The sequence below is a fragment of the Sander vitreus genome, chromosome 17 (genome assembly GCF_031162955.1).
Source record: "Sander vitreus isolate 19-12246 chromosome 17, sanVit1, whole genome shotgun sequence".
NCBI lineage: Eukaryota > Metazoa > Chordata > Actinopteri > Perciformes > Percidae > Sander > Sander vitreus.
The window spans coordinates 12,276,824-12,296,756 of record NC_135871.1 but is presented as its reverse complement, the minus strand read 5'-3'; the positions used below and the strand labels follow the sequence as shown (position 1 = coordinate 12,296,756).

Here is a 19,933-nt window from a genome sequence, read left to right as displayed (position 1 = left end):
ATAATTATTGACATTTGTCCACCTAATTAATTATCAATTATTCAGGTGTAGTTCTGATTGTTGTGGCTGGTGACACAAACTACACATATGCCTCTCTCTCTGGGTACTTGAGCAGATATATAATGCTCACATGCTACTTTGTGTAACAGATTAAGGGGAAGCCCTTTTTAGACATGTGTAGTTACATGGCATTTATTTTTCATTGACATAGTTTTATCAGCGTGAAGTCTCATGTGTACTTCTCTAATCTGGTTTCATAAAGGGATATTTTAGATTTTTTTGAAGGCATTTTTCTCATCTGAAAACACACACACACACACACACACACATTTACCTTGATGTCTCTTGTTTACTCTGAGATTGGGATGCGGCTTCTTTTAGAGCTTGTATCCAGTTTGTATCTGGTTCTCGAGCTGGAGGTCCAGGAGCCGGACTCTCTGACACATCGGCAGCCTCTGTGTTCACAGACACTTCACAGACAGGAGCTTTTTCAGGAGATATTCCTTCATGGTGGGAATCGGCAACAATGAGGTTCACCGCAGTATCGTCTTGGGGCTTTGACAAAGACACCTGATCATGTGGCTTCTCTGACTGGGTAGGGGCTGCAGGAGGGGTTGATGCAAAATGTCCCGGGCACTTTGACGAAACAACAGATGGGCCTGCGATAACATCAAGACTTGTTTTATCTTTTATATCATTGTCATTTTCTGTTGCCTTAGAAAGACCAGTTGAGCCACTGTATTTAGCACTCACGGTTGGATTTTTGACCTCCTGTTTATTCACTGCTTCATTGTTTAATGCTTTGATCTCACTTGGTCCTTTCCCCTGGCTGCTAGCTTTCTCTTCTTCCAAAGGTGCTTTATCTTCCTTTGTGATCTCCTCTACATCAGGGCCTTTTATGGATGTTTGTACTACTGGGCTGCTTTGTGTGGCAGAGGTTTTACTGAAGCTTTGTAGCTTGAGAGGCCTGCACACTGTATCCTGAATTTCACACTCCTCAGTTTGACTAACGTTGCTTTTTACAGCCGTGGCAGCACTGAAATCCTTTTCCACAGTTTCGGGGTGCCCGACCAGAGTACTGAATATCTTTGTGTGAATTTCTTCAGCCTGGTTTGCACTTGGAATAACTACTGTATGAATGCCATGACTATCTGTGCTGACCTTTGATGAAACAGAGATCTGGAAAGGTGAAGTCTCATGTTCCTGTGGTGCAGACTCAACACATACAGCAGTCTTCTTCGAGGTCTCGGGTTTTCCATGTTGGTCTTGACAGGCAGCTGATAGAATGCCTTTTTGCTGGCCTTTACCAACCAGATCACTCACAAACTCAGTGTCTGTATCTGACCCAACTACCCATAATGCAGGGCTTTCATTCTCATCTATCCCCTGTCTTGTCTCATCTACATAAGAGCCAGTTGTTACACTCCCTATTTCAGCCGAGGCATTTCTCTCAGCAGCGCTTCTACTCTTATTTAAATCACTGGCAAGGTGAAACGGCACATCAACCCCTGCTTGTGCTCCCTCTCCGTCACCCATCACTCGTTCATTGCCATCATCCCCTGTCAACTCATCGCTGCTTCCTGACTGACACAAACTCCCAACAGAGCCGTCTCCTCCCTCTGCTACCCCTTTCACACTTGGAACCAGTGCTTGGTTCTGCCTGACCTGACTGTTAGTCTTTTCTCCCCCCTCTAGACAGCCACCTGACAATTCCTGTGTGGGATGTCTGGATCCCAGACACTGTAGGTAGTACAAACACCGCTGCTGTTGCTCCTGTTGCTCCTGTTGCTGAGCAAAACAGTTGGGCTCTGGTGTGGACTGTGACTGGCCAAGAGCTGCATTCAAATCTGGTGCCGTGTCCCTGTCGGAGCTGCTTTCCAGCGTTGCTGTCAGAGTTTGGCGCAAAATCGGTTCATGAACAGTTTGAGGTTCACTAACAGAATCTACCTTAGCATTTAGCATGTCCTCAGATGACCCAGCAGGTCTGTCAGAAGATAAAGAAGTAGTCTTGGTTTGTCTTTCAGATACAATGCCACTCTTCCTTTCTACTTCCTCCTTTATATCACTTATTATTGGTGATTCAGTCTTATGCACTTTATGTTTATGATGTGGCTGCAGGTCTCCAATTTCCTCTACAGCCTCTTTATCTTGCCCGTTACTCTGTTGTGGTGCTGTGTCTGTCTTTCCTGTCTGTATCTTACTGCTGTCTGCCGTTTCCCTTTGATAAACCATTGTTGCTTCTTCAACTTTTTTCTTTTCCTCTGCAAACAGCGTGGATGTCTGAGCTCCCATTTTCTCTGTCATATTGTCTTGTTTAATTCCATCATAATCCTTAATGGATGCTTCACAAATAACAGGTTTAATGTCAACAGGGCCTGGCTCAGAGTGGGATAGAGAAATTACATTATCAGACCCACCCTTTGCCAGTACACCCACTGCACCAGGGGGATGAGGAGGAGACAGATTTTCCTCTTGTGAAAATGGAATATTTACATTGTTAATCACAGAAAACTCAAATTCAATGACAGTCTCCTTAGCGTCATTTCTATTCTCCAGTTTTGGACAAGTCTCATCTGCTTTAACGTTGACATCACCGTACTCCAGATCGTGTGCTAAAGAGATTTGTGTCATTTCCCTGCTCTTGTTGCCATCCACCTCTCCAGAGACTTTGGTGCGGTCACTATCAGCGCTGCTGTTATCGGTCTGCTCAGGAAGAGAGATATCACAGTCTGAAATTAACTCCAAGTGACTCAACATTGGACCAGGAGGCCGCAGGACAAAAGAAGAATTACCGGCAAATTGCTCAATAACAGGAATTGACTGGTCAGAGGCTGTCACTTCTGACGTCGCCGATTCATCCTTTGTCAGATTAGCAGAGCAAATGATGGGCTTCGACTCCTCACTAGCTTTCATGGGATCTGTAGTAACCAGTTCACGAGGAGATGTTTGATCTAATTGGGTGGGAGGCTGATAACTGGGGTGACTAGGCTTTGTCTGAAGAGAGGCGGTGCAGATCACAGTTTCGGCTTTTGAACTGGGGTCAAGGTCCGTAGAGAGCTGACCAACAGGTAACTCAGTGGAGACATCACTTAAAGGTTTGCAGGTAACATCGTCAGCTGGAAGCACAGAACATGAGGAGAGAGGATGTAGGCTACCTTCAGTAGCATCCCATATTAAATGGGACACCTGGGGCTGGCTAGCCTTGACTGAGCCTTTAGACGCAGCATGTAACTTATCTATCTCTTTCTCAGTTGACAAACACAGACTTACACCCTCCTTCTCCGTTTCTGCCTCTAATTGCTTCGTCACCTTTGCTGTCACCTGTTCAACTGTTGGATGATCAGCTTCAGAGACGGCACTTTCTGCGGATTGTATTACGTCACCAGTCCGATTCTTCTCGGTAGGACATGGAAGCTGTTTTGAGCAGGCCTCAGTCGCTGACTGTAAATCCACTGCGTTTGTCTTTAAGTTGTTGGTACCTGACTGATCTATGTTAATGTTCTCCTTGGTATCTTTGGTCCCCATATCTCCTTTATTCAACTGGACATCTTTCTGTGGCTTAGGAGAGTCGGCTGAGCTCCGTATTGCTAATTCATCCTTGGCAGGAGTTGCATCTGCAGGGATTTCTGGTTTCTTCAAGCTGAGAAATTCTGGGAAGGTGTAGCTGGCCTCAACCACGGCATGGTGCAAACTCTCATGTACAGTCAGTGGAGGCAAAGAGGCGCAGTCCATAGCTGGTACCGACATGTTCCTGTGATCCACAGAGGAACTGCTTTCTTGTTTCACAGTGTCCGCAAAGTGAACTCTGTTGTTGCCTCGACTTCTGTTACATACGTACACACCCACTCCAGACATAGCACCACTATTGCTCTGTGTCTGGACTTGGAACTTTGCTGCTGCACTTACGGCTGTGCTGGTTTCTGTTGTGCTACTTTCAGGCTGGACCTGTTGAATGTTACTCGCTTGTCGCTCGACTGAGATTTGTTGTGAAGTAGTCAGAGGCTGAGGTGAGATTAGAGACAGCAAGACTTGGCCGTTGTTTCTCTTTGTCTCTGTGATGGATGATTCCTTACAAATGTGTCCCAAAGACAATGCTTCTTCTGAAATTAAATTCTGTTTGAGATCAGCCCTTACCCCTCTGTTTGTATTGCTGGAGCTCTGTTCAGGGTTAGTGGGGAGAGGTGAGATGGCTGCTCCATGCTGTTCTTGGCAGGGTTGAGAAAGACGGTCCTGTTCAGTGCAGATGCTCTCAGGGATGGTAGCAATCGGCTCACTCCAGCTCTGTGACTTCAGCTGTGACTCGGCAACATCGGTGGGCGGACGTCTCTCTGTATCGGCTGATGACACCCCACTAGCAGAGCCTTCTGGCTGGCTGAATGAACTGTGCTCTGCAGCCAACCGCCCTCTCTCTCCCACCTCCCCTCCCCCTCTTCCTGCTTCCTCCAATCCCACAGCACTGTAATCCTGACAATCAGGACCAGTGAGTAGCCCAAAGGGAGAAGTATTGATATAGGCTTCTAACCGGAGTGGCTCCTTTTCTCTGTCTCCCTCTTCAGCTGGTGAGATCCCGGTGTCTGCACTGTGAACGCTTGTTTCTCCCGGTCCCTTCATTTCTGTCTCAGCCGAGTTGTGTGGCATTTTGCTGCTGCAGCTTTCCTCAGATGCAGCCTGTCCCTCTTTGGCTGAAAATGCAAGAGAGCATTTTCCCTGTGAACAGATTAATGCGAGCTGAGGAAGGCTGTCCAGGAGTCCTTCTTTCTCTTCGTCTGCAGAGCTGAGGCACTTTTCTATTCCCCCTAAATCTTTCTCTCCTACTGCTTTCTCACTCTCTGCGACTGCTACAGCAACTACTCTCTCCAATGAATCACGCCGCATGCTTTCTCCCTCTCCCTTGCTTTCTATCACTTCTGGCATCATGGGTGTTGCCAGTGGCAACGCAGCAACCACCACTAAAGGCTCTTCAAGGGCACTCTCCACGGTGCTCTCTCCCACACAAGTCCGGATGTTGGAGAGTGGGCTGTGATTCTCCTGTGTGAGTATCACTGCTTCTGAGGTAACTATAGTTAACTCCTGTGTTTGTGCATCTGATCTATTATCAGCAGAAGCAGCTGGATTGATAACTGTAGTTTGGACATGTGTCATGGTTGTATTTTGGTTGTCTGTGACACCTCCGGTTGCATGTTGCTTCGGCTGTGGGCTTTCATCCGAGCTGTGATTCATGCCACATGGGGCGTCTGTATGGTTGTGGTTATCTGACTGATGAGGCCTCTGTGAAAGAGCCTGGTTGGACGCAGGTGAACAGGCAGTAAGATGATCCTGCCTGCTATGAGAGGATGATAGTGGGGGGCTGGGGCTGGGCTTTCCCCCGGGACTCAGCTGTTGCTTGGAGGCAAACCCATTATCAGGCTGTTCCCCACAAATCACAGTCAGAGCTGCCTGTGACACAGATTCTGTATTTGCTGTTGAATCTCGGTGATTTCCGGCATTCATGAGAGACACAGCCTGTAATTCATCGTCAGGTTGTACTAATGCTTTTGCTTTCTGTCCAGTCTCTGTGTTCTTCTCTTCTATCTTTTTATTTTTCCTTTGTTTCCTTTTGTCTTTCTTCTTTGCCTTTTTGTCCTGCCCAGCCTGTTTGTCACATGGAGAACTCTGCATCTCTGACAATGCATCTTTATCCTTTAAAGGAAGATTATTGCACTCTGATGTTTCATCAACTGATTGACCTTTCTTTCCCGTTTGAACTATACAAACGGTAGTACTGGACTCATCACACTTTTCTTTCTTTATGTCTACAATCTCCGTTATTGCCACTGTGTCTTTCTCCCTAATTACTGCATTACAATCTAGAGTGCCATTTTCCTCGATGCCTGCTTTAGAATCAACATGTTCCTCTCTATAACTGTCTCTCTGCTCAGAAAACGCAACTTCTTCTTGAGTTTCCTTAAATACATCTGTTGTTGTTTCTAATTGTGTATGTGTGAGTGTTTCTTTCTGCTCATTTATCTCCGTTTCTTTTTCTGTCTTAATCTCTGGACATTTATCAAAGCTCTGTGTTGCCTTTTTTTCACTCTCCGTCCCTGCTGCACCGGCACTATTCTCAACGCCCAGTATGTAATTCCTGAAACTAAACACAACTGTATCTTTCTGACTGCTTGCTGTCTCACTGTTTCCATGTGTACCCTTGTTTCCATGGCCCCCGTTGCTATGTCCTGGCTGGACTATGATTGGAGGCAGTGACGATGACTCATTGAATTTATTAACCATCACTTCTCCAGTTTTCTTCCCTACATCATTAACCTTCCCAGGCGTGGTGCTGGGGGGGCCTGTAGGATTAAGTATGCCCAGTGAGGCCATTTGTTCTTCACATTCCTGGATGGCCTGTTTGAGTTCCCGATCTAGGAGCACAGATAGGGAAGGCGTCGAGGGTCGGACACCCGTGTCAGATGCGGCAGCGGGCCGAGGTGAAGGCTGAGCATCTGTGAGAACTGGGTTGCTGTCATGAGGCCTGAGACGAGGGTAAGGTGACACAGTTAAAAGCCTGGCAGGCAGACAGCTGGTCATTCCACAATGCCACAAAGTGCTGCTATTGGCAGAGCAGAAGCCCATGCTCAGACACTGCACTCGATAAGCACACACACACACACACAAAACTGTACTCATAATGCCTAGTCTGAGATGTACATTCTCTTACAAGAAATAATACCAGCTGTTTGTAAGCATATGGTTGTTAATAAACATGCAGGACTGTTCATACACACCAAAACATGATTTAACATTACACTAGGTAGCTACTATACAATTTTCCTAAGCCTAGCCTGATTTTATAATTGCGCCAAAAGCTTAACAATGAATTTTCATTCAATAATTGAATTGGTTAATTATGTATTGGAACATTGCCTATATTTTTAATGCTAACCTTTAAAGTATGAACCTAGTACTAGCAGCATGAATGTAACAATCCTACTAGTAGCAACTACTAAGAATTGTAGTAGCATCCATATACTGTACAATAGAAACCACTATGAAATGTCTTAGGCTGCTTATTATGTATACAAAGCAATACTGTCTATTCAATCATCCTGACCGGTGCAATGAATACTATTTCAATCAATTCAAAAACAAAAAATGTATGTAAAGTATAGTAATGAGTGATTGTAATAAACCATGTCACCAGATAAACAACCTTACATATACATGCTCATGCACCAAAAATCCTGCCTCATAATGTACTATATCAGAAGATATCAAAGCAGTGGCATTGCCCTGCAAAGCACTCCATGAAGTACACAGCTAGGTTCATAATGTGAGTGCTTGCTATAATGCCTTTAACTAACAGGCTAGCTTTGTGCCATTCAGTTGTAATTGCTGAGTCACTGCTAAACTATTAGCCAGCAGTACAGGCTAATGCTGTGGGACCCTAATCTTAATGCCTCACTGAGTGTATAGATCCACCATCATTAATTAATTATGTATTACTTGTGTCATCAGCTGGTATCTTGAAATCTGCTCATCATTTTCAGATGTAAATACATCAAGTGAGAAATATCTTCACTACGCGTCAATGCATGTGATTGGTTAATAAAGTCTCACCATACAGTCTCACCATAAAGACGCAACCTCTGCACTGACAACATGTTACTCACTCACCTCACCAACCTGCACTCAAGCCTGCATCTAATTCACTTGGCACTCCCTACTAAAGGGCGGAGCAGCAAAATAGATTAAACTGTTTGCAGCTGGAAGGTTTTGCTATGCAACAAGCTGCTGCCTGCCATATCTACAGTACCTGAGGTGGAATGGAGGTGCTTCTCGCAGTATTGCATTTTAAGATTGCGCATGTCCTCTTACTCTGCAGTGTTTGGCTTAAAAAGCAGGAACTTTATCTTCTCTATTTCTGCAGTTTGAGAATTTGATATATACAATGAAAGTTTGCACAGTACTTACTTTGGTAACACTTTACAATACGGTACACACAAATGTGAGTAGTTTACAAATACTGATAATTAATAAATCGTTAATGAGTAGTTCCTGAATAACTTTGATTTGAGGACTATAAAGTATATACTGTTTAGTTACTGGAGAACAGACAGGGATATACTGTATTGATTATTATAATTAGTTAGAGCACAAACTAGTAACAATTCATTCATTACTTATTACTTAATCATTAGTTACTCTTGTTGTGCACCCCCCAAGTGGTACATCATACGGAGTGGTTACTAAGTAGTCCCTCATTACTTCATGGTTTTCTTTTTTACTTCGTTTTTGTGTTCCCCTTAGTTTTACACATTCACATCGAGCTGGAAATTCTGGCATTTTTAGCCCATGTATAATAATGCGTTTTATTCATTGTCCCTGTCCCCCTTCTTAAATAACCCAAATTGAATTAAAACAATAATAAGTATACTACTGTAATGAGTCAGGTTGTCAGAATACATTGAAACCTCAAACAGATTAGTGCAATCAACTTCAGCTCTCAGACAAAAGCAGAATGCCAGGCAACACTTGAAACAGAACATTAAGCCAGTCTGCACATAATTCACCAAAGCATAAATAAAAACGACCACAACTCAAGCCAAGTCTGCTAAGACAGGCAACACCCAAACAGGCGATATCCATCACACTCCAATATAAGTTAGAAACATTTGAAAACCCGGTTATCTTTTTGTTCCACTCCATGCTCCCTGGTGTTACTCTTAATCATTCCTGCTGACCACACTCCCACAGCAGACTCGCTATCCCCCATCATGCTGAGTCTATGTGGTACCTTGCATCTAGGACCACCGGGGGTCGACTGACTTCCGTGTGATGCTGCGGGCCCGCCAGCAGGGGGTCCACCTGCTTACATTTCCTCTTACCTGAGCTAGTCTGAGCTCTGCTAACACAAACCCACACCACACACGCACACACACATTCACAACAAATCAATATCAGATTAACTTTCACCTTGACTGAATAATTGGTACAAATCTGTTCCCTCAAGGCCACAAATCAAGCAAAATGAATATCCAATACATTATTCTACAGTAATGCAATATAATAATACAAACATGAATGCATCTTCCAGTGAAGGCTGGTGTATCTAATCAATATATTATATTTTTTACTTGGGGAAATAACCTTGGTAATATAAACATTAAGTGATAGACTGCTCATTGGTCAAAAGTTTGATCAAAGCAAAGTTAAGACTTTTGAATTCAATAGGAGGGGGGGAATAATTAATTCATATGTATTATAAGAGTTTAGCACAAATATCAGCTTGCTTCTTTAGGACTATGCAGATGTGGTTTGACAAGAACAACTCTTCAACTGTCATCACATTGTGATTTGAATGTTGCTAAACTGTGATTGGTGCACAAATATAGAAATCACAACTGTTCTAACTGCAGTAAAAACTTGGAGGTGTATGTAGGTCCCCATTGCTTATAATAAGATGCCGATTTAGAAAATGCTTTTCTTAGGCCTTAATAAAAAACCTTATGTTACACAGTGTTTATTTGGTATTTTATGGGGCCAAGTTATTGCGCATCGAACACTGTAATTTCCCTTGTGGGATTAATAAAGTATAAATTATTATTATTATCTAACGTAGAGAATTCAAGAATAGCAACCAAAGTAGACATTCACATGATTCACATTTCCTCAGAAATGTAGCAGCCATTAAAAGCCAAGCAAGAACATGTCTATATACTCTCTGTGATATCAAGTCACAGTTTTATTATAACATTTAGATATAAACTGGTATAGTTTTTACCTCATAATTGTGTGTGTATGTATGTATGTGTGCGTGTGTGTGTGTGTGTGTGTGTGTGTGTGTGTGTGTGTGTGTGTGTGTGTGTGTGTGTGTGTTTGACCCCTCAACTTACCCCAGCGAGGACTCCCAGATGTTGAGCTCACTGCTGAAGTCTAGACTGGGCAGCAGGTCATGAGGAAACTCAAGCTCCTCCTGATCTCGAGCTGCACCTCCGCTCTCCTCTCCAGTGATGTCTGGGAGCACTGGTTGAGACAGCAGACTCTGCTGGCTGGTCGAGGCTTCAGTCCGAAGCGCTCCGTTGTCCCTCTGGGTCAAACTCTCAGCGTGAGCTTCAGCCTACGTGAGAAAGCAAAACATAATCGTAGTGAGCTACATGCTGGAGTCTCTGCTGCACTATACATGATAGTGTGTAGTTAAACAAGTGTGAGCATGTCGCGGACTAACATGGGAACACCTACAGATTCAATGCTCAAAGCCAAACATCAATAACAAGTAACTCCCCCCATGTGTTAAACTATTAAGTGTTGTTTGTGTAGAAATGCATAGGTCATGTTGACTGGAGTCTCTATCGTTGTCTCTCAACTTGCTTTTCTTATACCATTACTGAGATTAAAGGATTATTTCCATCATTCAAGCCTAGAATTTATTCCAGGCTCAGTGCAACTGCCAAATATCTGCAGCTTTGTTTACACTGAGCACACAATTACTATTCTGAAAATTAAAAAATAAATAAAAATGTATAAAAACTGTATGTTTGGTGTTTTCCACCTTAGAAACACCTCACAAGGAAGTCTGTTACGATAAAACATTTCAACCCAGCGACTAAAAATAATTGTTAAAGTCAAACCAGTTCTGCAGGACTGTGACAAGTAGACATGTGGTTTAGGCTAATCATTTAATCAGTATATCATTTAGATCAGATATCTTTAACAGTGGCCTGGGGCCCCTAGGGGTCCTCAGAGGTACTGCAGGGGGGCCACAAAATTGTTGTTTTTTCAAAGATTAAAATGTCTTAACATGATTCCAATATATTATTAGCAAATATAAATCAGCCTCTTTGTGAAAAAACAACACATTGATGATAAGCTTACTGGCCTATAGGTAAGGTAGTCACTAAGGTAGCCATCCACAGACACAGTCTACATGTGTGCCACATGTATTTTTAAAAGGTGCACTATGAGTTCCTGCATGACGTCACTTCTGTTGACGTTCCAAGTAAATACCAAACAAAACAGAGCATGCATGTATGTATGTATGTATGTATAAAGGCTTTAGGCCACCCTACACGTTATTGTCCGAGTTTAATATGCAACTTAATTTCATAAAATATGTAGTAGGGGGTCCCTGATCCGTCTCTCTCTCAGTTAAAGCTATAGTGTGTAGTTTCTGTCACCCCCATGAGGAATTCTAAGTAATGACTACAACACTGTCGGCGCGTCCACATGATACAAGCCTTACGTGATCGTGCACGCGCCCCCACCCCTCCTCGATGCAGTTGCTAGTAGCCAAGGAGGACATGGAGGGTTTTTGCGCAGGAAAGTCACCGGACGACACAATCTTCTGAACATAGCCATACTGAGAAATACAGAGAGAGTTGTGTCGAGCAGATAGTCTTAATTAGCTTTGTAGCAACTCATTTGGCAATGGCTTGAACGTAACAGACGATTATTAATATATAAAAGTTACGCACTAAAGCTTTAAGGGGTCCTTGGCTTAAAAAACGTTGAAGACCCCTGATTTAGATGACACTTTCAGTCGTTAATTCTTTCCTTTATCATGAGTAAATAATTAAAATGTAGAAAAGAATGCATTTAAAATGTGACTTAATCTGGTTAACATGGAGCACTTGGCCTTAGATGTTTTTCCTTTCTGTCTGTCCCACTGGTTGACAAACCACAGACAGAATCCAACCACAGCCACACACCACAACACTTGGCTGTGGCATCATGTTGCAGCAATATTGCCCTCACAACAAACAACACTCAACTGTGGACCCACTATGTGATGGAATTTCTCCCACATTGCCCTCATCAGTTTACAGAGGGGAAAGTTTCCATTAGTTCATCCACTCAGATATAAACTGAGGTGTACAGGTGTAAACAAATCTGCACTTGCTCAGACACATATAAACATGTGCAGATATAACGCAGCCCTTTAACATTCAGTATGTCTGGAATAGCGAGCGGTTTTTAGCAAATTAGGACTTGAGGGGATTTAACGGTGTGAGTACAGAAGAATAAAATGTGACTGTGGTAATGCTGTCCATTACTGAGATTCAGAATTGAATCTGATCATTATTTATTAACCAGTTTAGTTTGCCACCTCTGACCTCAGTGGTGACCATACTGGATGTAAATACTGGGGACAGGTTAACAAGTGAAGCTGTGTGTGTGGTGGGGAGGCTCTGAGTGACTGGCTACCTGTGTCACCACTACAAAGAGCCTCCTTTGTGTGAAACGTTCAGCACAGATGGAGGATCACAAACATGAATGTTACTCACACAAACACGAGAATAAAAACTGTTAAATCATGACTGTGCTAGGCCATTACAACTCATTTTAGAAGAATGTTGGCCAATTATAGAGCCTCTCTCTCTTCACATCTGCCTATGCAAAGTTCAAGCCATATTGGGTTATTTTTAAATGTTCTAATTTAGACTACTCCTGCCAGCAACATTTTGGTTGCAAAAAAAAAAGAACAAAAAGGAAAACATAAAACATTAAAGAACAACAGAGAGAAACTGAACCCAAAAAAGCACTGCTGCAGGTAAATGTCACTCTAAGTGCCTGTGAGCTCCATACTGCTATTATTTTCTGCATTAATGTCACATTATAGTATTTATTAAAAAAAATATTCTTCCACGTGCGTGCAGACAGAACACAGTTTTATCATGAGATGGCTGTATGTTGACGTGTCTTGGGTTTCCTGTTTCCTGCCTGAACTTTCTCACCTTTGTCATCAAGACCAGATAATGTCACAGTGGAAACAGCCTCCATTGATATCAACTCAGAACAGCTAAAACAGAACAATAAGGACCAGCACTAGGTGGCATACCCTGTCCAAGTTACCATCATTGGCCATATGAGGTGGAAAAGCACAGTCCTTGTTTCAGTTAGTTTGACCCCTATGCAGAAAGCACTGTCTGTTATTAATTAACCCGCAGGAACAAAACAGAAAGCAAGCTGAGGTTGCCTGGAAACTGCTACTTGTCCAACAGTCATTGAGTACTACTTACTGTTAATTCAATCTGGCAGTGCCCATACATGTGCTAACACAACTTTAATGCTTTACACATGCCTGTTGTAAACAGAGAGAAGGCCCTCACTTGGCCACAAACAGCAACATATTACACAGATTTAACACATCCACTCTTTCTATCAAGTTTCATCCCACCATCCCTGTGTGGCACTTACCCAGCAGTGTGCTCCACTGTGCTGAAGGTGACTGTGCAGTGCAGTGCAGCTACTCTACTACCCTTCTACATTGCTCACTGTACAGGCAGCCTCTGCAGGGCTCTGTGTTTTGAAGGGGGCAGAAGACGACACAAACATGCTGCAACACGTGCTGCTGACGCTCCCTCTCTTCTCTTGTACTGACTCAGCTAACGTCCTCCTCCTCTACAGTCCTGTCCTGTCTTCTGCTGTTGTCGCTCCACTGTTAAATTTCCATGAGCTTCCTCAGGATCTTGATGTGTGCGTGGAGTCTAGAAACACTACACTACCACGCACTGACAAACACAACGCTTGCTGCTGAGACAGACTGACTGACTTGACTGGACTGGCCACAAGGAAGTAGCCTAACGTTGCCGAGAATTCTCCTCCCCCTCTACTGTATACTCTTTCCACTCAGCTCTCTTCCTATTCCCTCCTCCTCGTCCTCCCTTCCCTCTTTTCTTCCTTCCTTCCTTCCCTATCCACCTCTGTTCCCGGCATCCTCCCCCCTTCTCTCGCTGCTGTATCTTCTGGCTGGTTGCACTAACTGACTGACAGTGCCTCTGCAGGTGAATGCTGGGAATTTAGGCCAAGGACCGGACCTGCAGTGACCCCCTGAGAGCGGATCGGGTTACACTCCAAGAAGCTTTGGTTACATGTAGGCTACATATAGGCCTACACAGAGACACACACAACATCCCCCTGCATTATAAAAGCTCCCACTTCATCCAGTTTTGACGTCTGAGTGTTGTTAAAGTGTGATATCAACATGGACGTGACAGCACCTTCTCCTTGACACTTAATTAACACATTCCCCATGGCCAATTAAACACACAGTGTTCCTCTTGAATGGCTGTTGGGTAAGAAACACTAAAACACAAACAGCTGTTTTCAGTCGGTTAGTATAAGTGTCTCCTGTGGCTGATTTTCACACGATATTAAGTCGACCACAATGTAAGTATTATCTTCTGTGTAATTTTGGGAGCAGTCTTCCTTATAAACCATCATCCGAATATACAAAACATACAACCAGGTCACAAAATCAAAAATGTGTCAAAAAAGGGTAGTAAAGAGCGATGCAGTCACAAGGAATCACAAGCCTTCGGAGTACGCATTTTTCAAAGTGGTACACATTTGACTATAATGTCAAAAGGAATAGAAAAAAGCCACATCTAATTACAGCACACCTGTATAGCCAAACAAATGTGTGGATTGAAGTGATACTGACATTTAATGTGGAACACATAAGAGGTTTATTATTTGCTTTTCATGATGAAATATATATTAAATATAGATCAACAGGCACAGTTGCACTATGTCTGTGCCCTTTTTAAGGTAAGATTAAGAACACGCTTTCTGGTTTTGAGTTTCAAATTATCAACAACAAACAGGAAAGGAAGTTTGGGTAGGCATATTATAGGGGCACTATTGAGCACTATAACATTTACTGTTAAAAGATGCACCCAGCAGTTGATATTCTCTTAGGCTTTCACCCCCACACACACAATTATTGTACCTGTAGTAGGGAGTCATTTTGATTTTCCTGAGGTGGAAACAGAACAACACTTTCTGGATCGCCCTCTTCTGGCTGTAACGGCAAATGAAATAGTTCAACAAGAGAGAAAAGCTACTGTATAGTTAAGCAGTAGTGGTAAACACTGAAAACAAATAACCATTGTTGGTTTTTTTAGGCAAAACCAACAATGTTAAGCCTCACTCTGCAATCACTTTCAATGAGGTCCAGTGCGCATGGTTTGTAGAGTCTATAGCTCATAAAACACATGTGTACGTTAATCCTATTAAAATAATCCTGAATTCCGCGGCTGAAGTCCTCCAGTCATGTGGAAATTCCTGGTTCCTGGTATAGCTTTCTTTTTACAATTACGGCAAAAATGTATTCTTAAAAGAACAATAACAATCACTCTAGTCTACATGCACATTGGAGGCATACATACTGTAATGACCTTCCAACCATCATAGGGATGATGGATTGTAAGAAAGCAAGCTTGGAAGAATCAGGGTGTGTAGCAGTAAAACCCGATCATGGCACATTTTGAGAGTCATGGCATAAAAATGTAATATTTATCTTTACCTCTGCTTTACACCACTTAACCACAAAATAGACCAAGGCATGTTCCTAAATGCTTTTTAGACAAGCCTCATTTAAGCATGGGAATGTACACAAAGCTCCATGCACATTGCATGTGTTTTACTGAAGCCAACAGTTAGTAATCATGTCAGAAAGTGTTAGTTTTGTTAGTCCTCCGTGCATGAAAGAGTTTGAGGTGTGTACAGCAGCACCGGGGCAGCAAGTAGCAATCCCAGCATTCCAATGCCAGAGAGCTTTCCCTTACCAACGCCTCAGTTGTGCTGCTCTCGTTCCCCATGGCTCAGCCAGCTGCAGGGCCACAACTGCCAAACCAACAGCCTCTCCACATCAGCTGGCTGAAAGACACCGGCACAGAAGGACCATCAGCGTACTGTTGTAACTATTCCCTGAGAGACACAGAGTGAACAGGGGATCTGTGGTCCCTCAGTAGTCACAGTCTCCTGCTCCACAGGATTAAAGGTCTCTGGTATGAGGTTGAACTAGCAGGGAGGGAGAATGGTTAAGTGTGTGTGTGTGTGTGTGTGTGTGTGTGTGTGTGTGTGTGTGTGTGTGTGTGTGTGTGTGTGTTGTTTTAGAGATTAGGGACCTTGTGATGCAAGACCTCCCTCCTAGACCAAAGTGTAGGCTTTACCTCCACCGATGTGGGCTTAAAAGCAGGAACAGCATCCTCACAGAATCTTGTAATCATACAAGTTGATTCTAGAGATTACTTTAAAGGGACATTACTGTAGATAAATTCAACTCCTGCTGCAGTAAGTTACTGTGACCAGCAGGCCCCCTCTGACCTCAAACAAATGGCCTCCTAGAATAAACAACATCTTCACATGCAGTCTGTCGCTTTTGTGCTTGTGCGTGTGACGCGACTGAGTGTAGCATACTGACACAGTGACTGAGGCTCAGTAAGGTAATCCTCATGTGGTAAATAACAGATTGTGGTGTTTCTTGGCTTCCAGCAGTGTTCAGTCTGTTAACGAACACGAGGAAGAGTTCAGGCTATTAAAATTCATCCAGGAGCATCTCCATAATCCAGTTTGTCATTGTAAGGACAACAGCTTTGAAACATGGACTGATTTTAGATCAAATACAGGTAGAATCACTTTCATAACGCTATTAAATATTCTCTGGCAATCATCTTTCTTTCTCATTTCCGTGTTGTATGACTTGCAGCCATTGGCGATTTTAGATCCTTTTTAGAGGGTCTGATCTTAGAATCACCCCTGCTTGCAGCTGAGCAGTAAACAGTCGTGCTAACAGAAATGTTGTTTGTGCATTCCTCATATGACTGCAGGGACTGTACGGTAACTCTGCTATAGTCAGAATGCACTGACCTGAATATGCAAGACTTTATAAATAGAGATCTGCGTTGTCCACTGCTGTTAGACTTTATTCCAGTCTTGTGCAGAATTTGTCATGCACACTTCATTTCCAATCCGATGACACAAGGCTGTATATTCCAGTTATGAGTATGTGAATAATTATATTCCCTGTGATTATCCCATGGTGATATTTAATATCTGGATTTCCTCTCACATCTTAGTTGTCATTTATTCTGTTGTGTGGCAACTTTACTTCCATCCCTGTCTGCTTGCTATTTGTGTGAATGGGGTGTAATTTCAGCTCATTAAGCTGTGGACTTTAGCTGGCCGCAGTGTTTCAGGGCTTTTTGGCAGTACAGAGAGCACTAGGGCAAATAATATGATTAGACTCTTGCCAGGTCTCGTCTCACCTCATCTTGGCCTGTCAATCACTTAACATGAGCCATCGTTTAAGCTCTTGAGGTTTGGATGAGCAGCATGACACCTGCAGTATGACCCCTCCACTGGCAAAAGAAACCTAGCAGGAACACAACCACCAAACTAAACAGAATGCTGTATTTCTTTTTTTCCTTTTTCTTTTTTGAAACAATCCAACATAGTATTTCTCAGGTAATACCCGTGATATGATTCAGCAAGGTAAAAAGACAATGGTGACTATACTGATGAAGTTTTGGTTTAAACCATGTTCATCCACTTGGCAAAGGCAACTATAGTAAATACATTAAAATCATCATACATCGAACAAGATGATAATAAAAGCAAAACAAAGTCACACAAATTTCAATACAAGCTTTCACAATCCCCACCCTTTACCCTGTGTTCAATTTTCATATGTTGACCCTCCTCCGTCTGAAAGACCACCATAAAATGAACACATAATCCACAATCTGTACCAATGCTGCAACTCATGAACTACTCACCACTGCAAACAAGAGACTTTTCCACACAGTGTCAAGCTTTTGACAAACCCAAATCCAATTTGTCTTTACTGTCGGACTCAAGGCCAATGTTTGTTTCTGCCCTCTCCTTTGAGGAGCCCCGGTCTTTCTGTTGCTATTTTTGTATTGCACGCTGAGTGGGAGGAGAGGACAGAGGGTGGACAGTGACAGAAGAGGGGACAGGACCGAGGGGAGGAGACCGAACTGGAGCTGGGGAAGCCATGTCTGCTTAGGATGGTAGTGTGTGTGTGTGTGTGTGTGTGTGTGTGTGTGTGTGTGTGTGTGTGTGTGTGTGGGGGAGGGGGTCACCTGCTCTGAGGCCTGGCAGTCAGCTGGAGGGGACGCTAGTTCTAAGGCAACACTGTAAACAAACAGGCATGCTACATGGACAGGAGGATGAGGTGTCAGACCTCTTGGCTCTCTGACTGATCATGTAAAAGCCTACGGATGCTGTTATAATATTCATCCCACCTGTAGCTTTCCTTTAGATCTCTCCAAATCTTTAACATTTATTCATTTTCTTAATGAAGTATGGTGATGCTTTTCCAATGCCTCCCTGCTGTCCATTTGGCAGTGATTGACATGTACGGGCAGGAGTTAAGACCTGCTCTAACAAAACAACCAATGGCAAGAATAACAAAGCAACCATGAGAGCAGGAGCCAAATGTACATATTTGAACTACAGAGGGGTTTTAAATGTATTTTAGATGCTTTTTTATCTGCCATCATCAGCTGAGTGCCCAGTCTGTGGGCACAGCAGGCATATTATCATCCCTATAAATAACACTAATTTGATCAGCTCTCTTTCTGACAGACATCACAGCACACTTTAAACACACTTCTTCCTTTGCAGGTTTATCTCAACTGTCATTCAGTCTTTCGTCTAAATGAGTCTAACACATGCACACTTTATTTTACATTATTTTGTCATCTTCCTTTACTACAATCAGCATTCCCCTCTCAGCTCCTCCCTTCCTCGCCATCTCCACAGCTCCTTTTCCCTGCTGACGTCGCCCCTCCTCCAACACTAGAGTACACCTTCTCTCTCTGCCTGAGTAAGACTCAGCTCTTGACTAGTAAAACATAACGTCTCCCCTTCCACGCTCTCTCTGCTCAGTCACACAGCCATTGATGCTACACTGCAGACAGCCTCTGCTCAGCATCCTCCCTCTCCTCTGTTTACCTGTCTGTGTGAGATTCCGATGCAGCTCCCCATCTTGTATTCCATGTCCTCCTCTGGTGAAGTGACTCTGGCACTACACGGCTTGCAGAGCACCTTTCTGCAGAACTGCATTGTTATCAGTCAGACTGAGCATTGCCAGTGCAGGCAGATCTCTGCTGGAGCTAGAGTGAGCGTGTGCACGCCTCTGTGTCTGAATGAGTGTCCCAGTGACTAATAAACGCTCCGCACTGCATTGCCCGTGGTACGCCTGTGACATATATACTCAAGCCATTGCCATATTAAACCTACATTACATCATGTATCCAACCTAGTCTAATGAGTGTGAAAAATGGAGCTTCTGTTTCCAGCTTCATACTGTATGCAGCTTAGCCTTACATCACTGCACGGGTGTGACTGAAGCACTGCTTTGGAGGGGAAAAAATGCTCAGAGAGGGAGAAAGAGATGGGAGAGGAAGAGATGGGAGGCAGCATAAATAATGCCTGTCCCTTTAAGAGACCCAGGAGATGGCAAGGACGATGGTGGTTAATCATCATGAGAACACACACGATGATCTGAATCTGATCGGTGAAATTTAGTCAGTCAAAATGGAGCAGGAGGAAGAATTACAGCAAAAACCAAGTTCCACACTCTTTTGTTCCTTATGTATTTGTACAATGAGATGTGAAACATGGATCCTGACAAGATATTTTCCCAACGTACCTCAAGTTTAACCACCTACAGTGTTTTCTTGGAAATACAAATTACACAATGACTACATAAATAAAGGTATCATTTTTGAACATTGAACATTTGAACATTTCTTGCACAATGGCACTGCACCATCCACATATAGGAAGCCTGGACAGAAAGAGCTGATTGAGGGAAAAGTAGCATACAGTAGCTAGGGTAGTTTCGCTTCAGCAGGCAAAGACACACAACCAGGTCAGAGCTAGTTTTTGTTTATTTTTATTCTCAAATTAAACATATGTTTAAAGTGACCCATTGTCACCAGTTGCATTTGTCTTTTGACTCAACTAGGCCATGGGTCATGGACTTAATATGCATGCACATGACGTTTGTTCCCCGTCTTTCAGGGAACTGCACAGCACTTTTAAAATATTTGACCTTTTAACCCAGGTTTTACCAACCCACATATCAAACCAATCAAATTACAGCATTCCCTCATAATCCATATAAATAAATTACAACAGTAGCAGA

The 19,933-nt window shown here is 43.2% G+C and overlaps 1 protein-coding gene across 5 annotated transcripts in view; it reads right to left on the bottom strand.

The window, feature by feature from the left end:
• tacc2 (transforming, acidic coiled-coil containing protein 2) overlaps nucleotides 1-10,091 on the bottom strand; it is a 41,542-nt gene extending 31,451 nt beyond the window's left edge. For 4 of the 5 annotated variants that reach the window (XM_078272491.1, XM_078272492.1, XM_078272490.1 and 1 more), the window contains exons 1-2: nucleotides 9,870-9,954; nucleotides 335-6,508 (exon numbers count right to left, since the gene is read on the bottom strand). In XM_078272491.1, coding sequence (XP_078128617.1) covers nucleotides 335-6,357 — 6,023 coding nt within the window. In that variant the 5' untranslated portion in view covers nucleotides 6,358-6,508; nucleotides 9,870-9,954. Of the gene's footprint in view, nucleotides 1-334; nucleotides 6,509-9,869 lie in introns of all 5 variants that reach the window. The other variant, XM_078272493.1, reaches the window with a different exon arrangement.
• Nucleotides 10,092-19,933: the final 9,842 nt, after the last annotated feature.